The sequence below is a fragment of the Mytilus californianus genome, unplaced genomic scaffold, assembly GCF_021869535.1.
Source record: "Mytilus californianus isolate M0D057914Y unplaced genomic scaffold, xbMytCali1.0.p SCAF_1, whole genome shotgun sequence".
Classification (NCBI taxonomy): domain Eukaryota; kingdom Metazoa; phylum Mollusca; class Bivalvia; order Mytilida; family Mytilidae; genus Mytilus; species Mytilus californianus.
In genome coordinates this window covers 141158290-141183268 of record NW_026262581.1, presented here as the reverse complement: position 1 = coordinate 141183268, position 24979 = coordinate 141158290, and the positions used below count along the sequence as shown (strand labels likewise).

At 31.7% G+C, this 24979-nt stretch overlaps 1 protein-coding gene across 1 annotated transcript in view; it reads left to right on the top strand.

Moving 5' to 3' along the window:
- Positions 1-3539: 3539 nt before the first annotated feature.
- Positions 3540-24979, top strand: part of LOC127737558 (uncharacterized) — an 80836-nt gene continuing 59396 nt past the window's right edge. The window contains exon 1 of the mRNA XM_052248392.1: positions 3540-3560. Within this exon, the coding sequence (XP_052104352.1) occupies positions 3543-3560 (18 nt within the window). The 5' untranslated portion in view covers positions 3540-3542. The remainder of the gene's footprint in view (positions 3561-24979) is intronic.

Below are 24979 nucleotides of genomic sequence, written 5' to 3'. Positions count from 1 at the left end.
TTGTTCCATGATACCAAAGTCAAGTTATTGTTCTTTTTAAAATACAGATGTGTGTATAAGCCTGAATTTTGCAACTTTTTTTAAAGATTAGATAAATGGCAAGTATGTATATCGCCATCAGAGAATCAGAGACTTGGAAAGTTGGCAAGTATGTCTATCGCCATTACAGGCTTGAGATATTTGGCAAGTATGTCTATCGCAATCAGAGGCTTGAGATATTTGGCAAGTATGTCAGCAACTCTACAGATACTTGAAATATTTGGCTAGTATGTCTATCGCCATCTGAGAATCATAGAATTTGACAAATATGTCTATCGTAATGAGAGGCTTGAGATATTTGGCAATTGTGTCTATCGCCATCAGAGGCTTAAGATATATGGCAAGTATGTCTATCGACATCCTCGACTTAAGATATTTTGCAAGTATGTCTATCGCCATCAGAGACTTGAGATATTTGGCAAGTATGTCTATCGCCATCAGATTCTTGAGATATTTGGCATGTATGTCTCTCGACATCAGAGACTCGAGATATATAAAAGTATGTCTATCGCCATCAGAGACTTGAGATATTTTGCAAGTATGTCTATTGCCGCCTATCGTATTCAGAGAATTAATATATTTGGTAAGTATGTCTATCGCCATCAGATACATACGATACTTAGCAAGTATGTCACAGCGAATAAAGATATTTGGCAAGTATATCTATCGTCATTAGAGACTTGAGATATTTGGAATGTTTGTCTATGATTTTACATGCAGGTGTTTCCAGACCAGACATGAGCTTTTTATCAATAGAATGACGATATTAAGCATGTGTATCTCCATAAAATATCTTGTGTCATAGCATCAAGGCAGATACTTGACTTTTGACCTAGAGATCAAATTATGATTTTTCAAGCAAGCAAATCTGTGTAAAAACCAGAAGGTACCGTTAGAAATCAGGAAAACCTGGAATTCTTCCAGTAGTTGTTTAATTCTATGTTAAACTAAAGTACACTTTTCTTTACAAGTCTGTTTTCTCCGACCTCAATACCACTTTCAAATTGATTTATTAGTTAATATTTATTAACTATCTAAAATAAAAAAAATGTACAGTTTTTCTTAACCATGATTCTTCCGCTGTGTATGCAATGTTACTCCGAAAATACTAAATAACTAGTGGTACTTCGTTGTATGTTAATTGTAATACTCAATAACTAGTGATACTTCGCTGTATATTAATGGTAATACTCTAAAACTAGTGGTACTCCGCTGTATGTTACTGGTAATGCTCAATAACTAGTGATACTTCGCTGTACGCTAATAACAATACTCAATAACTAGTGATACTTCGCTGTATATTACTGGCAATACTCAGTAACTAGTGATACTACGCTGTATGTTAATACTCAATAACTAGTGATACTTTGTGTATATTAATGATAATACTCAATAACTAGTGGTACTCAGCTGTATGTTAATGGCAATACTCAATAACTAGTGATACTTTGTGTATATTAATGATAATACTCAATAACTAGTGGTACCCCGCAGTATGTTAATGGTAATACTCAATAACTATTGATACTTCGCTGTATATTAGTGACAATACTCAGTAACTAGTGATACTACGCTGTATGTTAATGATAATACTCAATAACTAGTGATACTTTGTGTATGTTAATGGTAATACTCAATAACTAGTGATACTTTGCTGTATGTTAATGGTAATATCCAATAACTAGTGATACTCCGCTGTATGTTTATGGTAATACTCAATAACTAGTGGTACTCCGCTGTATGTTAATGGTAAAACTTAATAGTTAGTGATACTTCGCTGTATGTTAATGGTAATACTCAATAACTAATGGTACTACGCTGTATGTTAAAGGTAATACTCAATAACTAGTCATACTTTGCTGTATGTTTATGGTAATACTCAATAACTAATGGTACTACGCTGTATGTTAAAGGTAATACTCAATAACTATTGATACTTCGCTGTATGTTAATAGTAATACTCAAAAACTAGTGATACTTCGCTGTATGTTAATGGTAATACTCAATAACTAGTCATACTTTGCTGTATGTTTATGGTAATACTCAATAACTAGAGGTACTGCGCTGTATGTTAATGGTAATACTCAGTAACTAGTGGTACTCCGCTGTACGTTAATGGTAATACTCAATTACTAGTGATACTTTGCTGTATCTTAATATCAATACTCAATAATTATAGATGTTATCATATAATTTTCCATATCGGACCTGGTATCATCCCGAGACCCCCATATTAGTTCAAGGCGCAAGCCGAGGGTTCATATGGGTCGAGATAGTCTGAATTTGTCCGTTCCCTCCGTGCGTCTGTCTGTCCATCCAGCCTTCTAATTGCGCTCATATGTACAGGTACATATTTGCACTGCCAGATTTTATATGAAATTTACATCCAAGGTTTACATCAGCAATGTCTCGGACACAAGTTCGAAAATCAGTGCCGATTAACTATTTTCACTGGAGTAATGTTCCTTAAAAATTTAAATTTTATAGAAAATTGCATCGCATACAATTCTTTCCAGAAATGTTTTAAATTTATATCAAAAGCTACTTTGATTTATATCAATGTTTCGGAAAAGTTTGAAAGTCAGTGCTAATCAACTATTTTTAATTATCAATTATCAATTATATAGAAAATGGCATTGTTATCACTCTTACATCTTCATTTCTTGTAGGATTGTAATGAAATTTATATCATAGGAGTATATATCAGCAATATTTTGGGTGAGTTCGAAAATCAGCGCTGATCTGTTACTTCTACAGGAGTAATGTCTCCTTGAAATGTAATTTAAATTTATCATTGCATAGTAAGCACTTTCAAACCTACATATCTTGTCGTTTTTTAGAAGTTTATATCATATGCTTATATCAGCAAAATCTTGGAAGAGTGTCGAACAACTTTTTTTACGGGAGTTATGCTCCTTTGAAATAGAAGTAGATTTCGTTATCTCCTATGTCTAGGATGAGAGCAAATTAACAATAAATACAATAAGTAGGTCTGTAATAGAGAGTGTTTGGGACTAGCAGCAGGTTTACTGCATTTTGAAACTTTTATGTCCTTCCAAATTGATTGTTTCCTTTCTATACTATTTCATTGGTCCTGATCACGTCCGGTCAGATTGGGAGTTAATTCCGTTGCCTCGTGTAAAGAGAGTGGCACGCTATCTGTAGTTAAGAACCCTTGCAACAATTCTTTAAGTGATTCGTAGGTACGTGTAGCCGCTTGCCAGGCTGAATTTCTGTCCCTAACCTACTTTTAAGTTAATTATTTATAGATGTTTCCATTGAATTCTTTGATAACTGTATCAATGAAAACAATCATTGTTGGAATAGTTTGTATAGCTGTAACAATGTTTGGAGGAAATCAATTATTATAACAAAGAGAATATACATTATCTTATAGGAATTTATCTTAAATCATTTATACAATAATTGTTTCCAAATATCACAACAAAAAATAAAACAAAGCCATTTAGTTTCATAATTTTTGTCCAGCATCATATAGGAAGATGGAAGATCCGTATCAGGTTAGCACATTAACTTATTTCACATTTAAGATATATACAGAAAGTCTACTCTATTGTTCTTGTTCTGATTTTAAAGGATGTTTTTTATAAATGATTTTCCTCTATAGTTATTTTTTTCATTTTAATGTTTTTTAGTTGTTATAAATATATATATAATTCGTCTCAAATTTAGCCCAACAATGTTAGATCTTCAAAAATATATCCTTTTCAATGATATCGCGTAATTGAGATGATAGAGTAAACTTTCATGACACAAGACCTGGTCAAATATATAAGATTTTTAAAAAAAACAGTCTGTAGAAATAGTAATTACCTGAATTTATTAAATAAAAAACAATAATTCCATCAAATTTCTCAGTAATTAGTAGTAAATATATCGAAAAAGCGTACTTTACTTCTTTCCGTGTATAACGGATAAATTTTGTATGAAATAATTTTTCAAAATTTATTTTTTGGTAACAATAAGCAAACAGTATGAATATGAATTCCAACATGTACTCTGCCTCTGACGGTATCTTTGACATAAAAAGAAAATCAAAGTAGCTCCAAATTGGTTGATGCATCTTAAATGTCAACATTTTGTTGAAATAGCAAATACGTGCAACATTATAAAGGTAAGAGGATGTGGTATGATAATGAGACAACTCTCCACCATAGACCAAATGACGTAGAAGTGATCAACTATAGGTCAACGTACGGGTTTAATAATGAGCAAAATTAATTCCACATGACAAGCTATAAAAGGCCCGACATGACACATGTGAAACGATTCAAACGGGAAAATGTACATTACGTTCTAGTTCCTAATTGTATCATTATGGGGAAATAGATTATCCGCAAAAATAAGTTGGTTTATAGGTTTGAAAACAAATGAAGGTTGACATCATATTTTACCTGCAAACATTTTAATTACTCGATGTAAATTGGACAGGACAGACGTATATCATACATATGCAGTCCTTCCCAAATTATAAATTCTATTATGGTACAATGTTAATGTGTACATGCAGTATTTTGACTATACAATACTTTATGAGTCTATTTTGAGACAAGTGAAAAGGGGTAAAAAAGCTGGCCGTTTTTTTGATTATGATGTGTCTATACAATATATAATATATACAAAAACATCATATGATATAAAGTAATGAGATGTGGTATAATTGCCAATGACACAAACATCCACCAAAGTGAAGTGGATGTAAGCAATTATATGCAACCGTACGGTCTTCAACAAGGAGCCCATACCGTATAGTCGGTTATAAAAGGCCCCGACATGAAAAATATGAAACAATTTAATCGAGAAATTAACGACCTAATTTATAGCAAAACAATTAACGAAAAAGAAATTATGACAGACATGAAATAACGACAACCACTGAACTACAGGCTCCTGACTTGGGACAGGCACATAAAGAATGTGGCGGGGTTAAACATGTCTGAAGGCGCAAACCATACCATTAACCTGGTACAGTGGTGTAACGGCATAACACAAGAACAAACTATAAAAATCATTTGAAAAGGGCTTAACTCATCAGATCGATACAAAGCAGAAAAACATCTAACAAAACTACAGACCGGTAGTGGCAGGGTACTTATTCATCCCTCGCAACAAAAAATACACAAAGTACAAATCTAAGAGAACTCGCAGTTACTGACAGCTAGTTCAAAGCCAATAACAACTCATGAAAAAATCATGTATCTAAGACTAAAATATCAATCAGTACACATCCAACCGGCAATGAACATTTGAGCGATAAAAAAGGACGTTTGAGCGCCAAAGTACAGGACATTTGAGCGTATAGATATTTTAGGTTATTTGTGCGAAAATAAAAAATAAGCATGGGACATTTGAGCGAAAAAAAATTAAGAATGATGAAGGAGTACCTCCTCCGTTCGACAGATATAATCTGTTACCCATGCTCATCACGGGGAGGTAGAAGTATGATTTCGAGAAGGATATAGTTGATAGAACGCACAACTTTTAAAACATCATTCTTTTAAGTCCAAAACAAAAAACAAAAGCACTGTCATAAAACTTAAAACTCGGCAATGTTAATTTAAACAAGTCAGTTCGGACTTGAAATTTATATCCTAGGCTTCTGATATGAAAAAAATCGTAAGAGGTTCCACGGAACCCTGTGTCTCGCTACAATTGCTGCGGTCAGTATAAAAGTGTAATGTTGACTTAAAAAGTGAGTCCATTTATCAGTAAAATCCAGAATTTTAAAAAAGAATCAAACTTTTTCTTTAGATGCTATTTCTTGGATTAGTTTCTGTTCAAGTTTCATAACAATCCATGAAGCTTTACAAATTTATCATTAATCATAAAAAAGATTTTGCCAAAGTTCCATAAAATTCTATGAAGTTTGACAAAGAAATTGATGTGTAACAAACTTTAACCCCAGACTATATCTACTTGTTAACTGTAAAAAACTAAGTCAATTTATCAGTTAATATTTTCAAAAGTTTGCTCATGATACTGTATTTTGGTCATAACTAAGCTTCTGTCTAAATTTCCTAAAATTCAATGAAGGTTTGACAGAGTTATTGATGACTGAAAAAACTTTAACCTCAGACTCAATCATAATGTTAACTGTAAAAAACTAAGTCCATTTATCAGTTAAATACGGAAAAATTAAAATAAATATTATCACAATTTTGCTCTGGATACTGCATTTTTTGTCATAAACAAGCTTCTGCAAATTTTCATAAGATTCCATGAAGGTTTGACAAAGTTATTGATGACTAAAAAGGGCTTAACTCATCAGATCAATACAAAGCAGAAAAAAACATCTAACAAAAAAACAGACCGGACGTGGCAGGGTATTTATACATCCCCACAACAAAAAGGACACAAATTACAGATCTGAGAGTACTCGCAGTTACTGACAGCTAGTTCAAGGTCAATAACAAGTTTGTTTTATAGTCCATAGATATAAGTTACTAGTATCTACAATTATGAGAGAGTTAAAATGCAGAATTCATCATGTGAAAAGACTGATTATGAATGAAACCTTCATCCGTCGACTATAATTATTATTATTTATTGATAGTATTGTCAATATTCTATGAGAGACCATTGTTTTAAACATATTATTGTAGCAAACTGACATGTATCCATTAAACAGTATAAATCAAAATCAATATGAGTGAATATCTGTAATATAAAATATGTAAATCTTGACACTGGAAATATCCATGACTTCATTTAGAATTATTCAGAAGACAATAAATAAAATAAACAATTATCAATTGTTCAAATTTCACATAGCTTATAGTGCGCTTCATTAACTTTGTAAAAATGTTTCAATTTGTACTTGACATAAATGCTGATCGTATTTTTACGACGTCTTTTAAATACCTTAAGCTACACAGTTATTTGATTTTTGTTTATGATTTGTTCCTATTTTGTGCTGTTTCACTCTCGCATGTTAAGTGGGGGATTAGCGCAAAACATGTTTAAACACGCCACATTATGTATATTCCTGTCCCACGACAAGAGTCTGTAAATCTTATATTCTTCGTCCTTTGATAAGTTTTATACAGTACGGGTTTTGCTCATAATTAAAGGCTGTACGGTATCCGTAGTCGGTAACATCCATGTTCTCGTCCTTTGCTCTCTGGCGAATAGTTTTTACTTGCAAACACACCACATCTCCTTATTTTTTTTTATATTACATGGCTACACGTTTCTATTTATTAACTTTCTCGATTAACTGTGTTGCAAGGTTGCTGTCGCCTGAAATTATCCAAAACTTTATTCAGGCATCACCTGCATATGTTAAAATTGAGAATGGTATTTTTCTCCCAGAGTTTTCAGGCTTCATTTATCTTGATGGTGTCAGTTTGAGAGAAATTCAAGTTTGTGTGGTATTATTAATAAGTGTGAACTGTCTCTTCCGAAAGCAAGTGTTTGCACCAACGCATGTCATTATTTTCTATTGAAAATAACACTAGTCATGTTAATTTAAAAATGTCAGACTGACTCAAACGTTTTGTACGGTGTGCAAATACCTTCTATAGTTATAGTTTAACCCTGTTTGAGGGGGGGGGGGGGGGCATTTTCTATTTCAATCTGTAGTTTTATGTGTGATGTTTTGTTGTATATGGATTGTCTGTTCATCGGTTTGCCATGGTGTTTGTCGGTTTGTCATGGTGCTGTCTGGTTTTTTTACTGATAGTTTTTAATTGCTCCTTTGCTATATTCTTCCAATTTGGCAAAATGCATGTGTAGAAAACTTTGACATCAATGTGTTAAAGTAATTTGAAAGAAGATAGAACTGACATGAGATTATTAATTGTTACTATACGAATGCTCCTCATCCTTTACTTTATTATGTCAGAAGAAAACATGAGATTATTAATTGTTACTATACGAATGCTCCTCATCCTTCACATTATTATGTCAGAAGATGACACGAGATTATTAATTGTTACTATAAGAATGCTCCTCGTCCTTCACATTATCATGTCAGAAGATGACATGAGATTATTAATTGTTACTTTAAGAATGATCCTCATCCTTCACATTATCATGTCAGAAGATGACATGAGATTATTAATTGTTATTTTACGAATGCTCCTCATCCTTCACATTATTATGTCAGAAGATGACATGAGATTATTGATCGTTACTATAAGAAAGCTCCACATCCTTGATATTATTATGTCAGAAGAAAACATGAAATTATTGATTGTTTCTATAAGAATAATCCTCATCCTTCACATTATTATGTCAGAAGATGACATGAGATTATTGATTGTTACCATAAGAATGCTCCTCAGCCTTCACATTATTATGTCAGAAAACATGAGATTATTGATTGTTACTATAAGAATGCTCCTCATCCTTCACATTATTATGTCAGAAGATGACATAAGATTATTAATTGTTACTATAAGAATGCTCCTCATCCTTCACATTATTATGTCAGAAGATGACATGAGATTATTGATTGTTACTATAAGAATAATCCTCATCCTTCAAATTATTATGTCAGAAGAAAACATGAGATTATTGATTGTTACTATAAGAACGCTCATCAGCCTTCACATTATTATGTCAGAAGATGACATAAGATTATTAATTGTTACTATAAGAATGATCCTCATCCTTCACATTATCATGTCAGAAGATGCCATGAGATTATTGATTGTTACTATAAGAATGCTCCTCATCCTTCACATTATTATGTCAGAAGATGACATGACATTGTTATTTGTTACTATAAGAATGCTGCTCATCCTTCACATTATCATGTCAGAAGATGACATGAGATTATTAATTGTTACTATCAGAATGCTGCTCATCCTTCACATTATTATATCAGAAGAATGCATGAGATTATTGATTGTTACTATAAGAGTTCTCCTCATCCTTCACATTATTATGTCAGAAGATGACATGAGATTATTAATTGTTACAATAAGAAAGCTCCACATCCTTCACATTATCATGTCAGAAGATGGCATGAGATTATTGATTGTTACTATAAGAATGCTCCTCATCCTTCACATTATTATGTCAGAAGAATGCATGAGATTATTGATTGTTACTATAAGAGTTCTCCTCATCCTTCACATTCTTATGTCAGAAGATGACATGAGATTATTAATTGTTACAATAAGAAAGCTCCACATCCTTCACATTATCATGTCAGAAGATGGCATGAGATTATTGATTGTTACTATAAGAATGCTCCTCATCCTTCACATTATAATGTCAAAAGATGACATGAGATTGTTAATTATTACTAAAAGAACGCTCATCAGCCTTCATATTATCATGTCAGAAGATGACATGAGATTGTTAATTATTACTATAAGAATGCTCATCAGCCATCACATTATTATCGCAGAAGATGACATGAGATTATTGATTGTTAATATAAGAATGCTCTTCAGCCTTTGCATTATTATGTCAGAAGATGACATGAAAATATTAATTGTTATTTTAAGAATAATCCTCATCCTTCACATTATTATGTCAGAAGATGACATGAAGTGATTGATTGTTACCATAAGAATGCTCCTCAGCCTTCACATTATTATGTCAGAAGATGATATGAGATTATTAATTGTTACTATAAGAAAGCTCCACATCCTTCACATTATCATGTCAGAAGATGGCATGAGATTATTGATTGTTACTTTAAGAATGCTCCTCATCCTTTAAATTATAATGTCAGAATAAGACATGAGATTGTTAATTATTACTATAAGAACGCTCATCAGCCTTCACATTATCATGTCAGAAGATGACATGAGATCGTTAATTATTACTATAAGAACGCTCATCAGCCTTCACATTATTATCGCAGAAGATGACATGAGATTATTGATTGTTACTATAAGAATAATCCTCATCCTTCACATTATCATGTCAGAAGATGCAATGAGATTATTGATTGTTACTATATGAATGCTCCTCATCCTTCATATTATTATGTCAGAAGATGACATGAGATTATTAATTGTTAATATAAGAATGCACTTCAGCCTTTGCATTATTATGTCAGAGGATGACATGAAAATATTAATTGTTATTTTAGGAATAATCCTCATCCTACACATTATTATGTCAGAAGATGACATGAGATTATTAATTTTTACTATAAGAATGCTCCTCATCCTTCACATTATTATGTCAGAAGATGACATGAGATTATTAATTGTTGCTAAAAGAATACTCCTCATCCTTCACATTATTATGTCAGAAGATGACATAAGGTTATTAATTGTTACTATAAGAATGCTCCTCATCCTTCACATTATTATGTCAGAAGATGACATGAGATTATTGATTGTTATTTTAAGAATGCTCCTCATCCTTCACATTATTATATCAGAATATGACATGAGATTATTAATTGTTACTATAAGAATGCTCCTCATCCTTCACATTATAATGTCAGAAGATGACATGAGATTATTAATTGTTACTATAAGAGTTCTCCTCATCCTTTACATTATTATGTCAGATGACATGAGATTATTAATTGTTATTGTAAGAATGCCCCTCATCCTTCACATTATTATGTCAGACGTTGACATGAGATTATTAATTGTTACTATACGAATGCTCTTCAGCATTTGCATTATTATGTCAGAAGATGACATGATATTATTGTTACTATAAGAATGCTCCTCAGTCTTCACATTATTATGTCAGAAGATGACATGAGATTATTAATTGTACTATAAGAATGCGCATCAGCCTTTGCATTATCATGTCAGAAGATGACATGAGATTATTGATTGTTACTATAAGAATGTTCCTCATCCTCCACATTATTATGTCAGAAGATGACATGAGATTATTGATTGTTACTTTAAGAATGCTCCTCATGCTTCACATTATCATGTCAGACGATGACATGAGATTATTGATTGTTACTATAAGAATGCTCCTCATTATTCACATTATTATGTCAGACGTTGACATGAGATTATTGATTGTTACTATAAGAATGATCATCAGAATTAATCTTTATATATAACTTATATAGGACAATGGTATTATTTAAGAATAACTCCATGCCAGGCCCTTTTGTTATTCACATAATTAACAAGTTCTAGGTCGAATCCGATACCGATACCAATATTTTATGTCACATGTAGTTTTCATTTGTAGTTACCTGTTACCTTCTGTAAATCCCTCCAATATAGCTATATTACACTATAGTACACTATTTAACAAGTCTGTTTTCTTCCACCATAAAACTACTATTAATTCTGGTTAATTAGTTAAAAAATCACATTTAGTTTATAGTCATGATAGTAAGTTTATTGTAGTGAGAAAACCAGGACGGGTTCAAACTGAAAGATTTTGAAATCAGAGAAAACTGTGCATCTTACAATCAGCATGACTTTATCAGTGTATAACAACATCTTATAGCTCATTCTAGTCTATAATCAGTATATAACATCTAATAACTCATTCTAGTCTAAAATAACATCTTATAACTCATTCTAGTCTAAAATAACATCTTATAACTCATTCTAGTCTAAAATAACATCTTATAATTCATTCTAGTCTAAAATCAACATATAGCATCTTATAAATCATTCTAGTCTTAAATCAACATATAACATCTTATAACTCATTCTAGTCTAAAAACAACATATAACATCTTATAACTCATTCTAGTCTAAAATCAGCATATAACATCTTATAAGTCATTCTAGTCTAAAATCAACATACAACATCTTATAACTCATTCTAGTCTAAAATCAGCATATAACATCTTATAACTCATTTTAGTCTAAAATCAACATATAACATCTTATAACTCATTCTAGTCTAAAATCAGCATATAACATTTTATAACTCATTCTAGTCTTAAATCAGCATATAACATCTTATAACTCATTCTAGCCTAAAATCAACATATAACATCTTATAACTCATTCTAGTCTAAAATCAACATATAACATCTTATAACTCATTCTAGTCTAAAATCAACATATAACATCTTATAACTCATTCTAGTCTAAAATCAGCATAGATTTTCCACGTTGACAAAAAACATTACATACAGCATAACATTACATACAGCATAACATAACATAACATACAGCATAACATTACATACAGCATAACATGACATAAAGCATAACATTACATACAACATAACATGACATACAGCATAACATTGCATACAGCATAACATTACATACAGTATAATATCAAAAAGAGATACACACAATCTCTCCATTCAAATATGTCAAATCACCTGTTTGTATTACTTAACATTGAATCTCTGAAGAACAGTGAACGATATGTCCATTTGATGACCCCTTATTAAGGTAGCACAATACAAAGATTTTTTTACTTCCAATCTCCAACCTTTAAAATGATGTTACTTTCTTATGACTGCATACAAATTAATAAAAGAGGTATATGTAGATAGATAAAAGATTAATCTTTTAAATGAATGCAATATTTTTGTTATGCAATCATTATGTAATCAATTATTATGCAATTAATGGCAAAATCTTGGTCAGTTCACTAGAATGAATTTAGCTCTGACATCTCTATAACTACACAAGAAATTTTAACGTTATCTTAATCAACACAGCAGGAGCTACAAAAGGTGTCTCAAATTATCGCTATAGTATTCCATTCTCTCATAAATCTGTAATTAGTGTAAACATCCTTATCACATAAAAGTAGAGATTATTTGATTAGGTGTAAAATTTGATCTATACATTCTATCCAAAATCTGAGACACCCTTTTGTAGATAATGGCTCTAGGAACAACATATTATAAAATCAACCCTCTCGGGGTATCCATGAAGAAGCTAATTTCAATTGAAAGTGGAAATTTCTTGTAAAATTTTGTAGACACAGTTAAAATTATAATTAATTACATAATTGTTGTATAATACTAACATTGCATTAATTTGAAAGAGTGATCTGTTAGCTATCCATAAATACCACTTTTATAAATTTTCAAGCATTATAAAGAAAGTTACAGCATTTTAAAACTGGGGAGTTGGAGGTTTAAAATCTTTGTATTGTGCTACCTTAAGTTAAAACCTATCTCAAATTTGAAAGTATCTACTTTTTTTTTAATTTAAAAGCTTCAATCTCGATTAGGGAACAACCATTTAGCTTAAAGGAGGAGGAGTTTATGGTTTTTTTTAAGAAAAAAAAATATTCTGATTACAAACGGACGAAAAAAAAATAATCTGTCGCAGAATTAATCAAAAATATATTCTGTTTTACAAAAGTATGAAAAAAATATCCTGGTTAAGGTTAAAACCAATTAATTCCAAGCGTTGCTTGAAAAATCCCTAGCGTTACAAAAAATGCTTTAGACTATATTTACATACCTGACTTTATTTTGAACGTAAACAATTTTCTTTGTTTTTTCGGTCCATACTTGAGCTTTCAGTTATTTAAAATCGTTTAGATAGAGAGCATTGTTCCTTCAAAAATACTTAAACCATTGTTGTGACGTCATCTATTCAAGAAACAGTTGATTATTTTTCAAGAATCCACTGAAGTTTTGACCTATTTGTAATGTAACACTACTCACTATGGTTCATTGAATTGAAGAGATGAGTGAGTAGATTACATTACAAGCGAAGAAATGACTGATGTTTACCAATAAACAAATGTTGTTGACAATACAGAACACAGAAGAATTGTACGGAAGCGTATAAGCGCCACACAATTTATTTTTTTATGTTTTTTTCTTATGTTTGCGTTAACGCAAACCTTTGTGGCGCTAATACGCTTCCGTAGAACTGATAACAAAAGCACCCAGAATTTGTTTGGTTGGAAACTCAATTGAATAAAATGCTTGTTTTCTGCTCTTTGGTCGGGTTGTTGTCTCTTTGACACATTTCCGTTCTAAATTTTATTGTGTGTAGTAAAAAATGTGATTGATAACATTTTAACGGTTCACGAGCAACATTCAATGAAGGCATAAGCACTCATACCACATATTCTTATTCATAAGACACTTTATGAAAAAGATCAGATATTTGTACATGTACATAAATTTATTTCACATGATAGTTGGTCCACGACTCAGTTGTGTCTTAAACAGCATTGAAATAAAAATCCTTCACACGTTACTTTGAATTCCCAAAGTTTACTTGAAGCGTTATGTTGATATTATTGCCATCCACTTGAAAGGTAGACGGTGCACTGTTTATTTGTAGTTCTGAACGGGGTTTCTTTTGTTCTGACGGCTTACTGTTGATCGTCTGGTTGGCCTTTCGTTTCATTTCGGTGTTTGTTCTTTTATATTCGCGAACTGCCTTACTTTTGTGGCCTGTTATTTCAGATATCAGCTGTTCGTCCTGACCATCTTCATATAACCTGGTAGCAGCAGTGGCACGAAGCGAGTGGTTCGACCTGAATCCCTTTAGTCCGGCTTCTTTGCATAACCTTGCAATTGTTGCTGTCAGCATATTTATACCCACGGGCATAGCAGCAAACCAAACTTGTCCAGTCGATTTTGGTAAGGGTTTCAAGTAAAAGGCATTTTTTGGTCTTTTTTCTGGGCTGAAAAATACAAAACACTTTATAATATCTTTCAAGTATAATCCAAGGACTTACTAAACCTTCCCCTTTCTTGGTTTTTTATTTACTTTTATGTGCCTATCCCATCAGGAGCCTATAGATCAGTGGTGGTCGTTGGTTCATGTCTGTCATATTCTTTTCTAAAATTGTTTTGTAATAAATTAAGACTTTAGTTTTCTTAATTGAATTGTTTCTTTTTTTTCATGTTTGGGCCTTTAATAGCCAACTATACGGTATAGGATTTTCTCGTTCTTGAATGCTGTACGATTGTCTAATTGCTTACATCCACTTTATTTGAACTTTGGTGGATAATTGTCTCATTGGCATCATACCACATCTCCTTATTCTTATTATATAGGTCCCTGTGTTTTTTTTCAAGCTACAAGTTGTGCAAAATTTATTCATGAAAAATTACTTGTTTTGAGAATAGAACATGTAGGAAGAAATCTAAAAGCTAGCATTTTAAGGTAAATTGTTGACAATAAAAAAAAGTACACTGGCAATTTAATCTTTGTCGCTAAAGGAAACCTACCAATGAGATATGTAGTCTCTATAAAATTTTACAATACATCTGTCAGGATTGTCTTTGTTCTCATAAGCAAAAACCACTTTTTGCTTGCACTTCCGCGATTTCAGTCCGCCTTGGTTTGACTTGGAAACATCCTCTCTGTATACAAGGTAGGAGTCACCATTTGTATCCGTGTGCTCTGATATTTGACTGTTTTCCCATCTTAGATCTCGATGCTCCTTTCCAGCACGAAGAGCAAAATTTAAACCAAATAAATAAATAGTCGTATCAAGGAGCTTTTGCGGAGTAGTATTTCCTAGAATTCCATTCTCCCATAGCATGTTTTCTTCGTCGTAAGTAATTTCCTGTGCTTTTTTCTTGTGAGTTCCTAAACCAGATCTCGCTCGTTCTTTCATAGTGTGATCGAGTGTATTCTTTATTTGGATAAAACAATCTTCGTTTAGAAATTTGAAATATTTCCCCTTTCCCTCTAAATATAACTGTATGTTTATTAAAATTTCGTAAAGGGTTTGACCGGGATATTCTTCTCCGTTTTCTTTTTTGATCTCACAGATGAACCTAGAAAGAGCAAAACACAATTCATCCTTTGTCATCACTTCTAGATCTGGTGAAATAATACTTATATTAAGACTGAGATCAGCTACGGCTATGGCATTTCTTTGTGTTTTCCATGTGTTGAAAAGGTTATATGCCCACTTAATTTTCTTTTTAGTACTCTCAGCTAAACTGAAAATAAAATATTTTGATGGTGACATATTTATCTTATCAGATATTTTTATTATTATACATTTCATATTATACATTTTATATTCGAATTTCAATTTGAAGGGTGGTGCATTTCTTTTTTGTCGGGTATAATACTAGGTACATTTATAGTGATAATTATTATTCGAACACACCTACGATGTTCCAAAATTTTAAACAAGTGTATATTATGATACTATAACGTGGATTACATTGGTGAGTACGATTTTTCATATTAAACGATTAATCGTTTAAATATAATAATCATCATATTTTATTTCAAAAGTTTATTCGAACGATCTATCGAAAAAAAAAATATGACTAAACTTAAGCAGTTAAGAGCTCATGTTCCTTGTTATTATGTAAATATGCAACCCGAATTTAAACAAGATTACTTTTACTTTACTTTACTTTACTTGCTTTGACTTATTGACCAGGGCTGATATGCATAAAACTACTTAAGTTTAGATTTATCCCGAACGAACGGATTTTTTTGACATGTCATAAGATAAATTATTACTACGATTGGATATGTTAACTTTAAATATGTTTAAAATCACAGACCTAGATTTTAATGTTTACAACGGATGCCTAATGAACTTCAAAAAGGGGGTATGTTTTTTTTTCTAAAAAAAAAATATTCTGGTCCCCAATTTGATGAAAAAAATACTTTGGTCTAGCAGATGGAAAAGAAAATATTCTGAATCTAGATTTCCCCAATACCTTATGGTGTAATATTTAAAAAAAAACAACACCAATTTGATTGATACGTTCGAAAATCTAGAAAAACTGTTAACACAGAGATATGTCTCGCCTATTTGTTATTTTGATAATAGATATGTTGAAATTAAAATAGCAATACTTTAACATGTAAGTTATGCAAATATTTAAAGTCAATGAACCATGACTGAAGGTACAGGGCTAAACAATATCCATGGAAATCAGATGTGCCAATGCTAATACAACTGCATACCAAATACCATTGACTTTTCATGTGTCGTTCTCTTTACACAAACCTAAACACAAACATAAACTTGTAAACTATGCAAAAGTTTCAAAGTCAATAAACCATAATGATGGGGTGGGGTTATATAATCTCAGTGGAAATGAAACTTGCAAATACCTATACCCTTGCATACCAAATATCATTGACTTAATATTAATGGTTCATCTTAAACTGACCTAATCACAAACTAATACATGTAAACTAAGCAAAAGTTTCAAAGTCAATAGACCGTGACTGAGGGGTAAGGACCATATATACTCCATGGAAATGAGATCTGCTAATGATTATACAACTGCATACCAATTATCATTGACCTACCACTAACAGTTCCCCTTAAACTGATCTAATCAAACTAATACATGAAAACTAAGCAAAAATTTAAAAGTCAATAGACCATGACAGAGGGGGCGTGGCCAAATAATCTCCATGGAAATGAGATAATCCAATGCTTATACAACTGCATACCAAATATCATTGACCTACCACTAGTGGTTAACCAGAAACTGACCTAATCACAAACTAATACATGAAAACTAAGCAAAAATGTCAAAGTCAATAGACGATGACAGAGGGGGTGTGGCCAAATAATCTTCATGGAAATGAGATATGCCAATGCTTATACAACTGCATATCAAATATCATTAACCTACCACTAGTGGTTCCGCAGAAACTGACCTAATCACAAACTAATACATGTAAACTAAGCAAAGTTTCAAAGTCAATAAACCATGACTGAGGGGGCGGGGCCAAATAATCTCCATGGTAATGAGATGTGCCAATGCTTATACAACTGCATACCAAATATCATTGACCTACCACTAGTGGTTCACCATAAACTAGACCTAATCACAAACTGATACATTGTTGACGCCGCCGCCGACGCCGGAAACAGCATACCTATGTCTCGCTTTTTGACTCCGTCAAGGCGAGGCAATAAAAATGTTCTGACTCAGTAATTTCATATACAGTTTAAGGAGCCAAAGGTGTTTACAAAATTTTGAGAAAATCTGACAAATTTGTAGCTTTTGAATCATATCACATCTCCATCTTTTATATCTATTTTTTTTTAATTAATAAGAACTTTCTCGTTTTCGAATTTTTAAGCTATTTGATTCGACCCGTGGCTTGCTAATATTATTGTTTAAAAATTGACATGTAGAATATGGAAAGGGTCGGATTTCATGTCGGACCCTTTTATAATCAACTATACGGTATAGGTTCTTCTCATTGTTAAAGGTCTAACAGTTACCCATAATTTCCTTACATTCACTTCATTACATTTCTGGAAGATAGTTGTCTCATTGGCAATCATACCACATTTCCTTATTTTTTATACGGAACGGTGTTAGAATAACAAGTTGAATAGGGTAAATCTTTTTTCGTGTTAAATACAATCATGCATTTCCTTTTGGGCTCGGTTAATGTTACCAATACATTAATCTTGGTTAGAAGTAGTAAAGAATTTATAAGAAGTAGTGGATTCGGAAACCATAATCGAACAATCAAAATCTAATGTTTTGTTTTTTTAGTTATTTGTGGTACTTTGTTAAGTTTTTCCCATAATATCTTTTCATATTTCTTTGTAATTGTTAAGTTAAAAGAAGAAAAAATACAGGTTAAAAATTCAGTTTTAAACGGACTTTGTTTTAGCAAACTTATCAACCTGAAATTTTCATAACAGTCCTGCAACTGGAAACTTATCGAGTGAGTTCTTTCTGTAACTTTTTTTCATCCATTTTCCTTTATTTGTAGACATAAGTATCTTGATAATTTCCCCCCAAAAATGAATGCCAAACATATTTATTTCACTTACTCTGGACTCGTTTTCTCAAAAAATTCAATCCTAATCAGGTTTAGTACTGAACGGGGTCTATCAAGCGTAATCTTGTAATTTTTTGTATAAAGGCAAAAAAAAGGGGGGGGGGGGTGGTATTTAAAAATAATGTATATAGCACAATAATATTTCGAATAAATATAATACTGACCTCCTAACAGAAAGATCCTCTATTTTGTTGTCGGACACAATCTTGCTTAACCTTGATGGTCCTGGCTTACTGCGTAAGTCAGAGTCTACACGATCTACTAAAGTACACATTAATTCTTCATCTGACGCAGACGATATATCTTCATAAATCGGCTTTTTGGGAAGAGTAGCTTCATTTTCAGAAGCAGATGATATATCCTCATACATAAGAAGAAAATTTCCACTTATATCCTCATCACTTTTCGTAGAATTATCACAAAACTTTGACTGAGTTATAAATATATCCTCATCGTCCGATTCCATTGTCATACAATTTTTGATGAGCTGTTTTTACTCAAACTTATACATTTATACATTTTCTTTTAAGGGGTGAGTTCAAAACTTTTTAATTCCAATTATCTTTACATAGTGATGAATATATTATTACATAGTGATGAATATAGCATCGTTTTTAAATATATTTATGATATATGCTTATTATTTGTATCTTCAATAAAATAAATATGGTTAATATTCTGTTCTAGAAATTCGTATTTTTTTTAATTCAGACTATAAAATTATTTTGTGAACAGTTTTTTATTTTCAGCTTTGAAATAATCCATCCATGAAAGAAAACAAATCAGTTCGAATAGTGAATATTTAATCACTTTATGTGAAAAATTGATTGAGAATTTGTGATTCGTAAGGGATACGTTTTACTAGGTTCCGAGTAAAGAAATGTTGAAATAATCGTAGGGGGAGGATACTGTTCCTCATCCTAAAAAAGAATTGTACAAAGAATCCATAGCAATGGTTTAAGTAAGAGAATTGATAAGAAGTAGTGGATTCGGAATCGATAATCAACTCGCGACTGACGTCGCTCGTTGATTATCGTTTCCGAATCCACTACTTCTTATCAATTCTCTACTACATAATACATGTACATCTACATGTACAACCACAAAATGTCTGTCTACTCGCATATCCGATACTGTTGAAAACTGTGTATGCTGACAAAGATATATAAATGCATTGCAACACAGTGGCGAAATAAGGAGGGGGCGGTGTAGAAGACATATCCCTTTGATCAGATAAATATATGTTATATTTTGCTTAAAATCGTACAACAAAATGTCGGCTCACTACTTACGGCAGTATTTTTACCATTTTGGGCAATATCGGCCCTCAATTCCTCCGTCCCTGCAACCATCCCTGTTAACCCAATGCTTTCAAGTAATTCTCTACAAGGTATTGTTGTCTCATTAATATCCACATATAATATGTATATCATTAAAAATAATGAGTGTAAGTTGAAAAAATATTAATAATGTAGCCATCTGTTGAATAAAAGAAAAACGATAACACCCTCTTTTTATAAGTTCAAATTTTTTTTTATCTTTCATGATAAAACATGCAGTACAAAAAAAGAATACAGCTCCCCATGAAAATATACTGAAATATACTGAAGAGTTACTAATATACATTAAAATATTTCAAGCTTAACTATCATTGGTAAACGGTCAATGTTAAAGTGTGTTAATTGTCAACACTGTTGGTTTTTTAAAATCTTGTAAAATCGAACTCTTACTGTTACACTATACATTTTACTAGGCTAGAAATCGGCATTTCGGAGATATTCTGATTTCTAGCCTAGAAAGTAACTTACAATTAATCAAAGACAACAATGGAGTATGAAGTTGTGAGTTCGAACCCCGCTCGCAGAATTTTTCTCCTGGAACTCGAGCTACCTACCTCTGAGGTTGTGAGTTCGAACCCCGCTCGTGGTATTTTTCTCCTGGAACTCGAGCTTCCTACCTCTGAGGTTATGAGTTCAAACCCCGCTCGTGGTATTTTTCTCCTGGAACTCGAGCTTCCTATGTTAATGAAAACAGATTTCTGGATATAATCAATGTCACTGAAAGTTGCACTATTCACCAACAAACAACCAAACAATTAATGAAGCATGTGCTGTTTGAATTTATATTATAAGAAGTGCATTAACAAAAATATGTATGACTAACATGAGGGCCCTGAGGGGGTCTTCTTTCGTGTTTTCTTTTTTTTTTTAGGCCATCTTCTATATCCTTTTTTTATTTGGTCCATTATTCATTTTTCTCTATTCCTTATTTTAAGCCCATTTTTCTCCATTTTTTAATTTGTCAACCCCATGTAGACAATATTGCAGGGTACCTATGAGGGGAATTAATTAGTAGAAAAAAATATCAAATTATAAGGTAACGGTACGAAAAAAGGCGGTTTCACGTTTTTTTTTTTTTTTTTTATTTTCAAATGAATATCGAAATGTAATACTGAATAAGTTTAACCTTTCAAAAAAGGTATGGAGTGCTTCACAATATCATAAATTACGTCAACATGAAACAATAATTGTTGGTCGGGTTTTGAATACCCATACTGTTATTTTATTCCTTATCTTCTATATAATGTTGATATCATCTTGTATATCCCTTCTAGTCAATGCATATATAACCTGAGCCACATCAAAAGACAACCAATCAGAACCGATATCTGTTAAGCAATGAGTTCAAGATGGCGTGAATATTGTATGAAAACAATAGCTTACCTCATAGCTTCGAACCGTGATGAGAAGCAAAATTTTTATACTTTTACGAGACAAAGTAAATTAGTCCTACTAGAGTTATCATTCTTTGGTACCAAGAAAATTATAAACATAATTTATTTCATCAAATTGCTTAATTTGATCATTTTATTTCATGAACATATCTGTCACAAAGGTTAGTCGCAATAGCTGTAAGGCCATTCATAGTTTAAGATCTTAAAGTATTGGAAGTGATACTAAAACGAAGGTGTACTACACTACAAACCAGTAAAAGTCTGAAATGGCCTATATCTGTACTCGACTGTACTGATTTTTACTCGACCAGTCTGAATTGGTCTGAATTTTACTCGACATTACTCGACCCCAGTCTTAACCATACTCGACTGTACTGATTTGTACTTGACCCTTATCTTTGCCATTGAAAATAGTCTGAACTATTACTCGACCAGTCTGAAACAGTCTTAACCCATTCTCGACCTGTACTCGACCTATTTTTTCAGTCTAAACCATACTCGACCAGTCTGAACCATACTGGACCAAATAACCTCTACTTTTTCTAAATTTTAACTGTTAAAATAAATTTCTTTTTAACTGACATGACAACAGCCACAATAAAATAAAGATATATATTATAAAAAACAGATTTTTACATTCTCACATGATTCTCAGATATAATCTTATATAATAATTTAATTATATTAATTTTTTTAGAGTTTTGTTAAAAAAAGATTTTCTTTTACCTAAAAACCACACCTATACTGAGGGTAATTAAACCTGGTAAACGGACAGAAAGTCACAGGACAAAAAGTCACAAGACATAAAGTCACAAATTTGATAGGACAAAGTCACAGGACAAAAAGTCACAAATAATTTGTTGACAATTGTTTGAATATATAAGAGAAAGATCTTGAAATATTTTAGGTGCTTCTTTTTTGGCATGTGTTTTTTTTTTTTAATTAATTTTCCTAAATTCCTAAATAAAAACTACATAGGTTTCATGGTTACATACAAAAAATGTACAATAGTTATATAATTATCTTTTTAATGAGGTAACAACAGCCAACAAAATCACTGAAATTGTTTAACCTTATTTTAGAAATATATCTATTATTATAATTTGGGATATATGATATACAATATATATCAAAAAGGGATAAAAATTAAAGAAATTAATAAAATTGTTCTTCTGATTAGTGGTGAAGTATAAAGTAATACCTCCTGCTTGGGGCAAACTCATGAAAAAGATCACACCTGGTTAGAGAGTATTAAATTCTAAATAACATTCATTCAAAATTGCAACATCCTGTGAAACTTAAATCGCAAGGCCTTTTGAATTCACTAGATAAGTAATACACGAGTTTAAGAAAAATAGGCTTTCTTTTTACCTGTAAAACACACATGTCATTCCTTAAATAAAAAAAAATGTTCACTGCATTATTAACTAAACTCAACTGACACCATTAATCTATACAAGGCTTAAGTTAATGGTGAAAATTGTCCAGTAACCATAAAATATATCTGAAACATTCAAAAAATTTTGAATAACATTGAAAATATTAGTCACAATTCAGTTTTGAGATTATTTGATCAGCTTGTTTTATTTTTATTTTAAAGGTGATATATATGTATGTATATAAGTGTTGATGAATATGGTGGAGTTATATCATGTTTATTGTGAAATTTTGGTTTCAATGCTATATTGAATACATTTTTAATTGCAAATTGTTGTTCAAATTTCTAGCCAGGGGAAATAGCTGTTGTTAAAAACAGTTCCTAAATTGATGAAATACAATAGATAGATACAAAAAATAGGTCTAGGTTGGTTAAGACTTGGTCGAGTATGGTTCAGACTAGGTCGAGTATGGTTCAGACTAGGTCGAGCATGGTTCAGACACGTATAAAATGGTTAAGTACTGGTCGAGTACAAGTTCAGACTGTTAAGTATGGTTCAGACTACAGTCGAGTATTATTAAGTAAATTTCAGACCAATTAAGACGGGTCGAGTAAAAATCAGTACAGTCGAGTACAGATATAGGCCATTTCAGACTTTTACTGGTTTGTAGTGCTATGAACAAGAGAAGGGGAACCAGGATTGCTCAAAGAATTCTGAATTTTCTGGTTTCATGTTAAAAAATATTCTTGCTATATTATTCAAACCTTCAGTTGGTATTATTTTATCAATTCATAATAGCCATAATATCTAATTGACTTCAATTTTGACATTTTTTCTTTCTTTAAGATTAACATATAGGGCAATTAGCGCATAACAACTTTTGGCAGATGATTTAGCATTCATTTTATCAGACATACAAACCAACACGTAGTCGTTCGTAATCCTCTTTAAATAAATAATCGATTATGAAACTAAACTTTTGCTGAATACAATATGGATTAGATAATATCACCAAATTCCGCCCCGAAAGTCACTCAATAACCATTCGGAAGTTCTTAACTTATACTTCGTAATAGCATCCCCTGCGGAAAGACTTCATATATTCGTTCCATATGCTTCTTGTTTTTCATAAAATGTTAAAAACTAAATAAGCTCAATAAGAATTGGGTCCCTGAAAGTGAATTTTCATCTATGAAGTTGCCGCCAAAAAACTCGGAGAAAGTTGCTCCAAAAAACTCGGAATCAGTGACCTTACCAAACATGAGTGGAGCTGAAAGTTCACCAGGGACATTTAATTAATATTGAGATAAATTTATAATTGAGTGTTTCCTTCCGTGCATTATAGTATTTGGCACTAAGAATTCTCAAAAAAAGGAACTTGATAATCACTTTTATTCACATCGATCATTTTGTCTTCGCTTCGAATCCGCGACCCCTTGTCATAAATAGCCCACACCCCACATGTGGCGTTGTTTATGATAAGGAAAAATGATTGTTTCCATGCAAAATTATGAAATTCACACTTAAAGAGTGTACACCTTCTTCCGTTAATAGGACACCAATTAACAAAATGCATAAGTGAAAATCTACAGTCAGTTGTATTGGTCTCTAATAATAGACAGCCTAACACGAATTTTGGTCTCAGCCAAGTTTGTCGATTATATAAAAATGGGGACTCGGTTTCGTATGCATGGTATTAAACGAATGAAGGGCATGAGAAGAATATTATTATTATTTTTTCACTCGATACAGATTAGAATTTACTCTTAAAACCAGGGGAATTTTTACAGATATTTTCGAGTCTTATTTCACGATAACTATATTTATATGCGTTCTCTTGTGTCAGAAGAGAATCCACAAATAAAGGAATTTGAAACTTTTAAAACGATCATAAAATAATTCTATACAAGTATGAAGAACAGCAATAAAAGCGCTGTTCCTTTGCTTTTTTTATTGCTGTTTATATACTGATTTTGTGTCATGGATTGATACCCCCAGCATATCCTTTATTTTTTTATTAAGTTATAAATCTGATTTTTATCTTTGCTTGTGAATGCAAAACAAAACATATTAAAATATGCAAACAAAATTTAATATGTAAAATGTAAACTAATTGATTTTACTTCTAAATGTTTATTACAATGTCGATAAATATATTAATTTATATA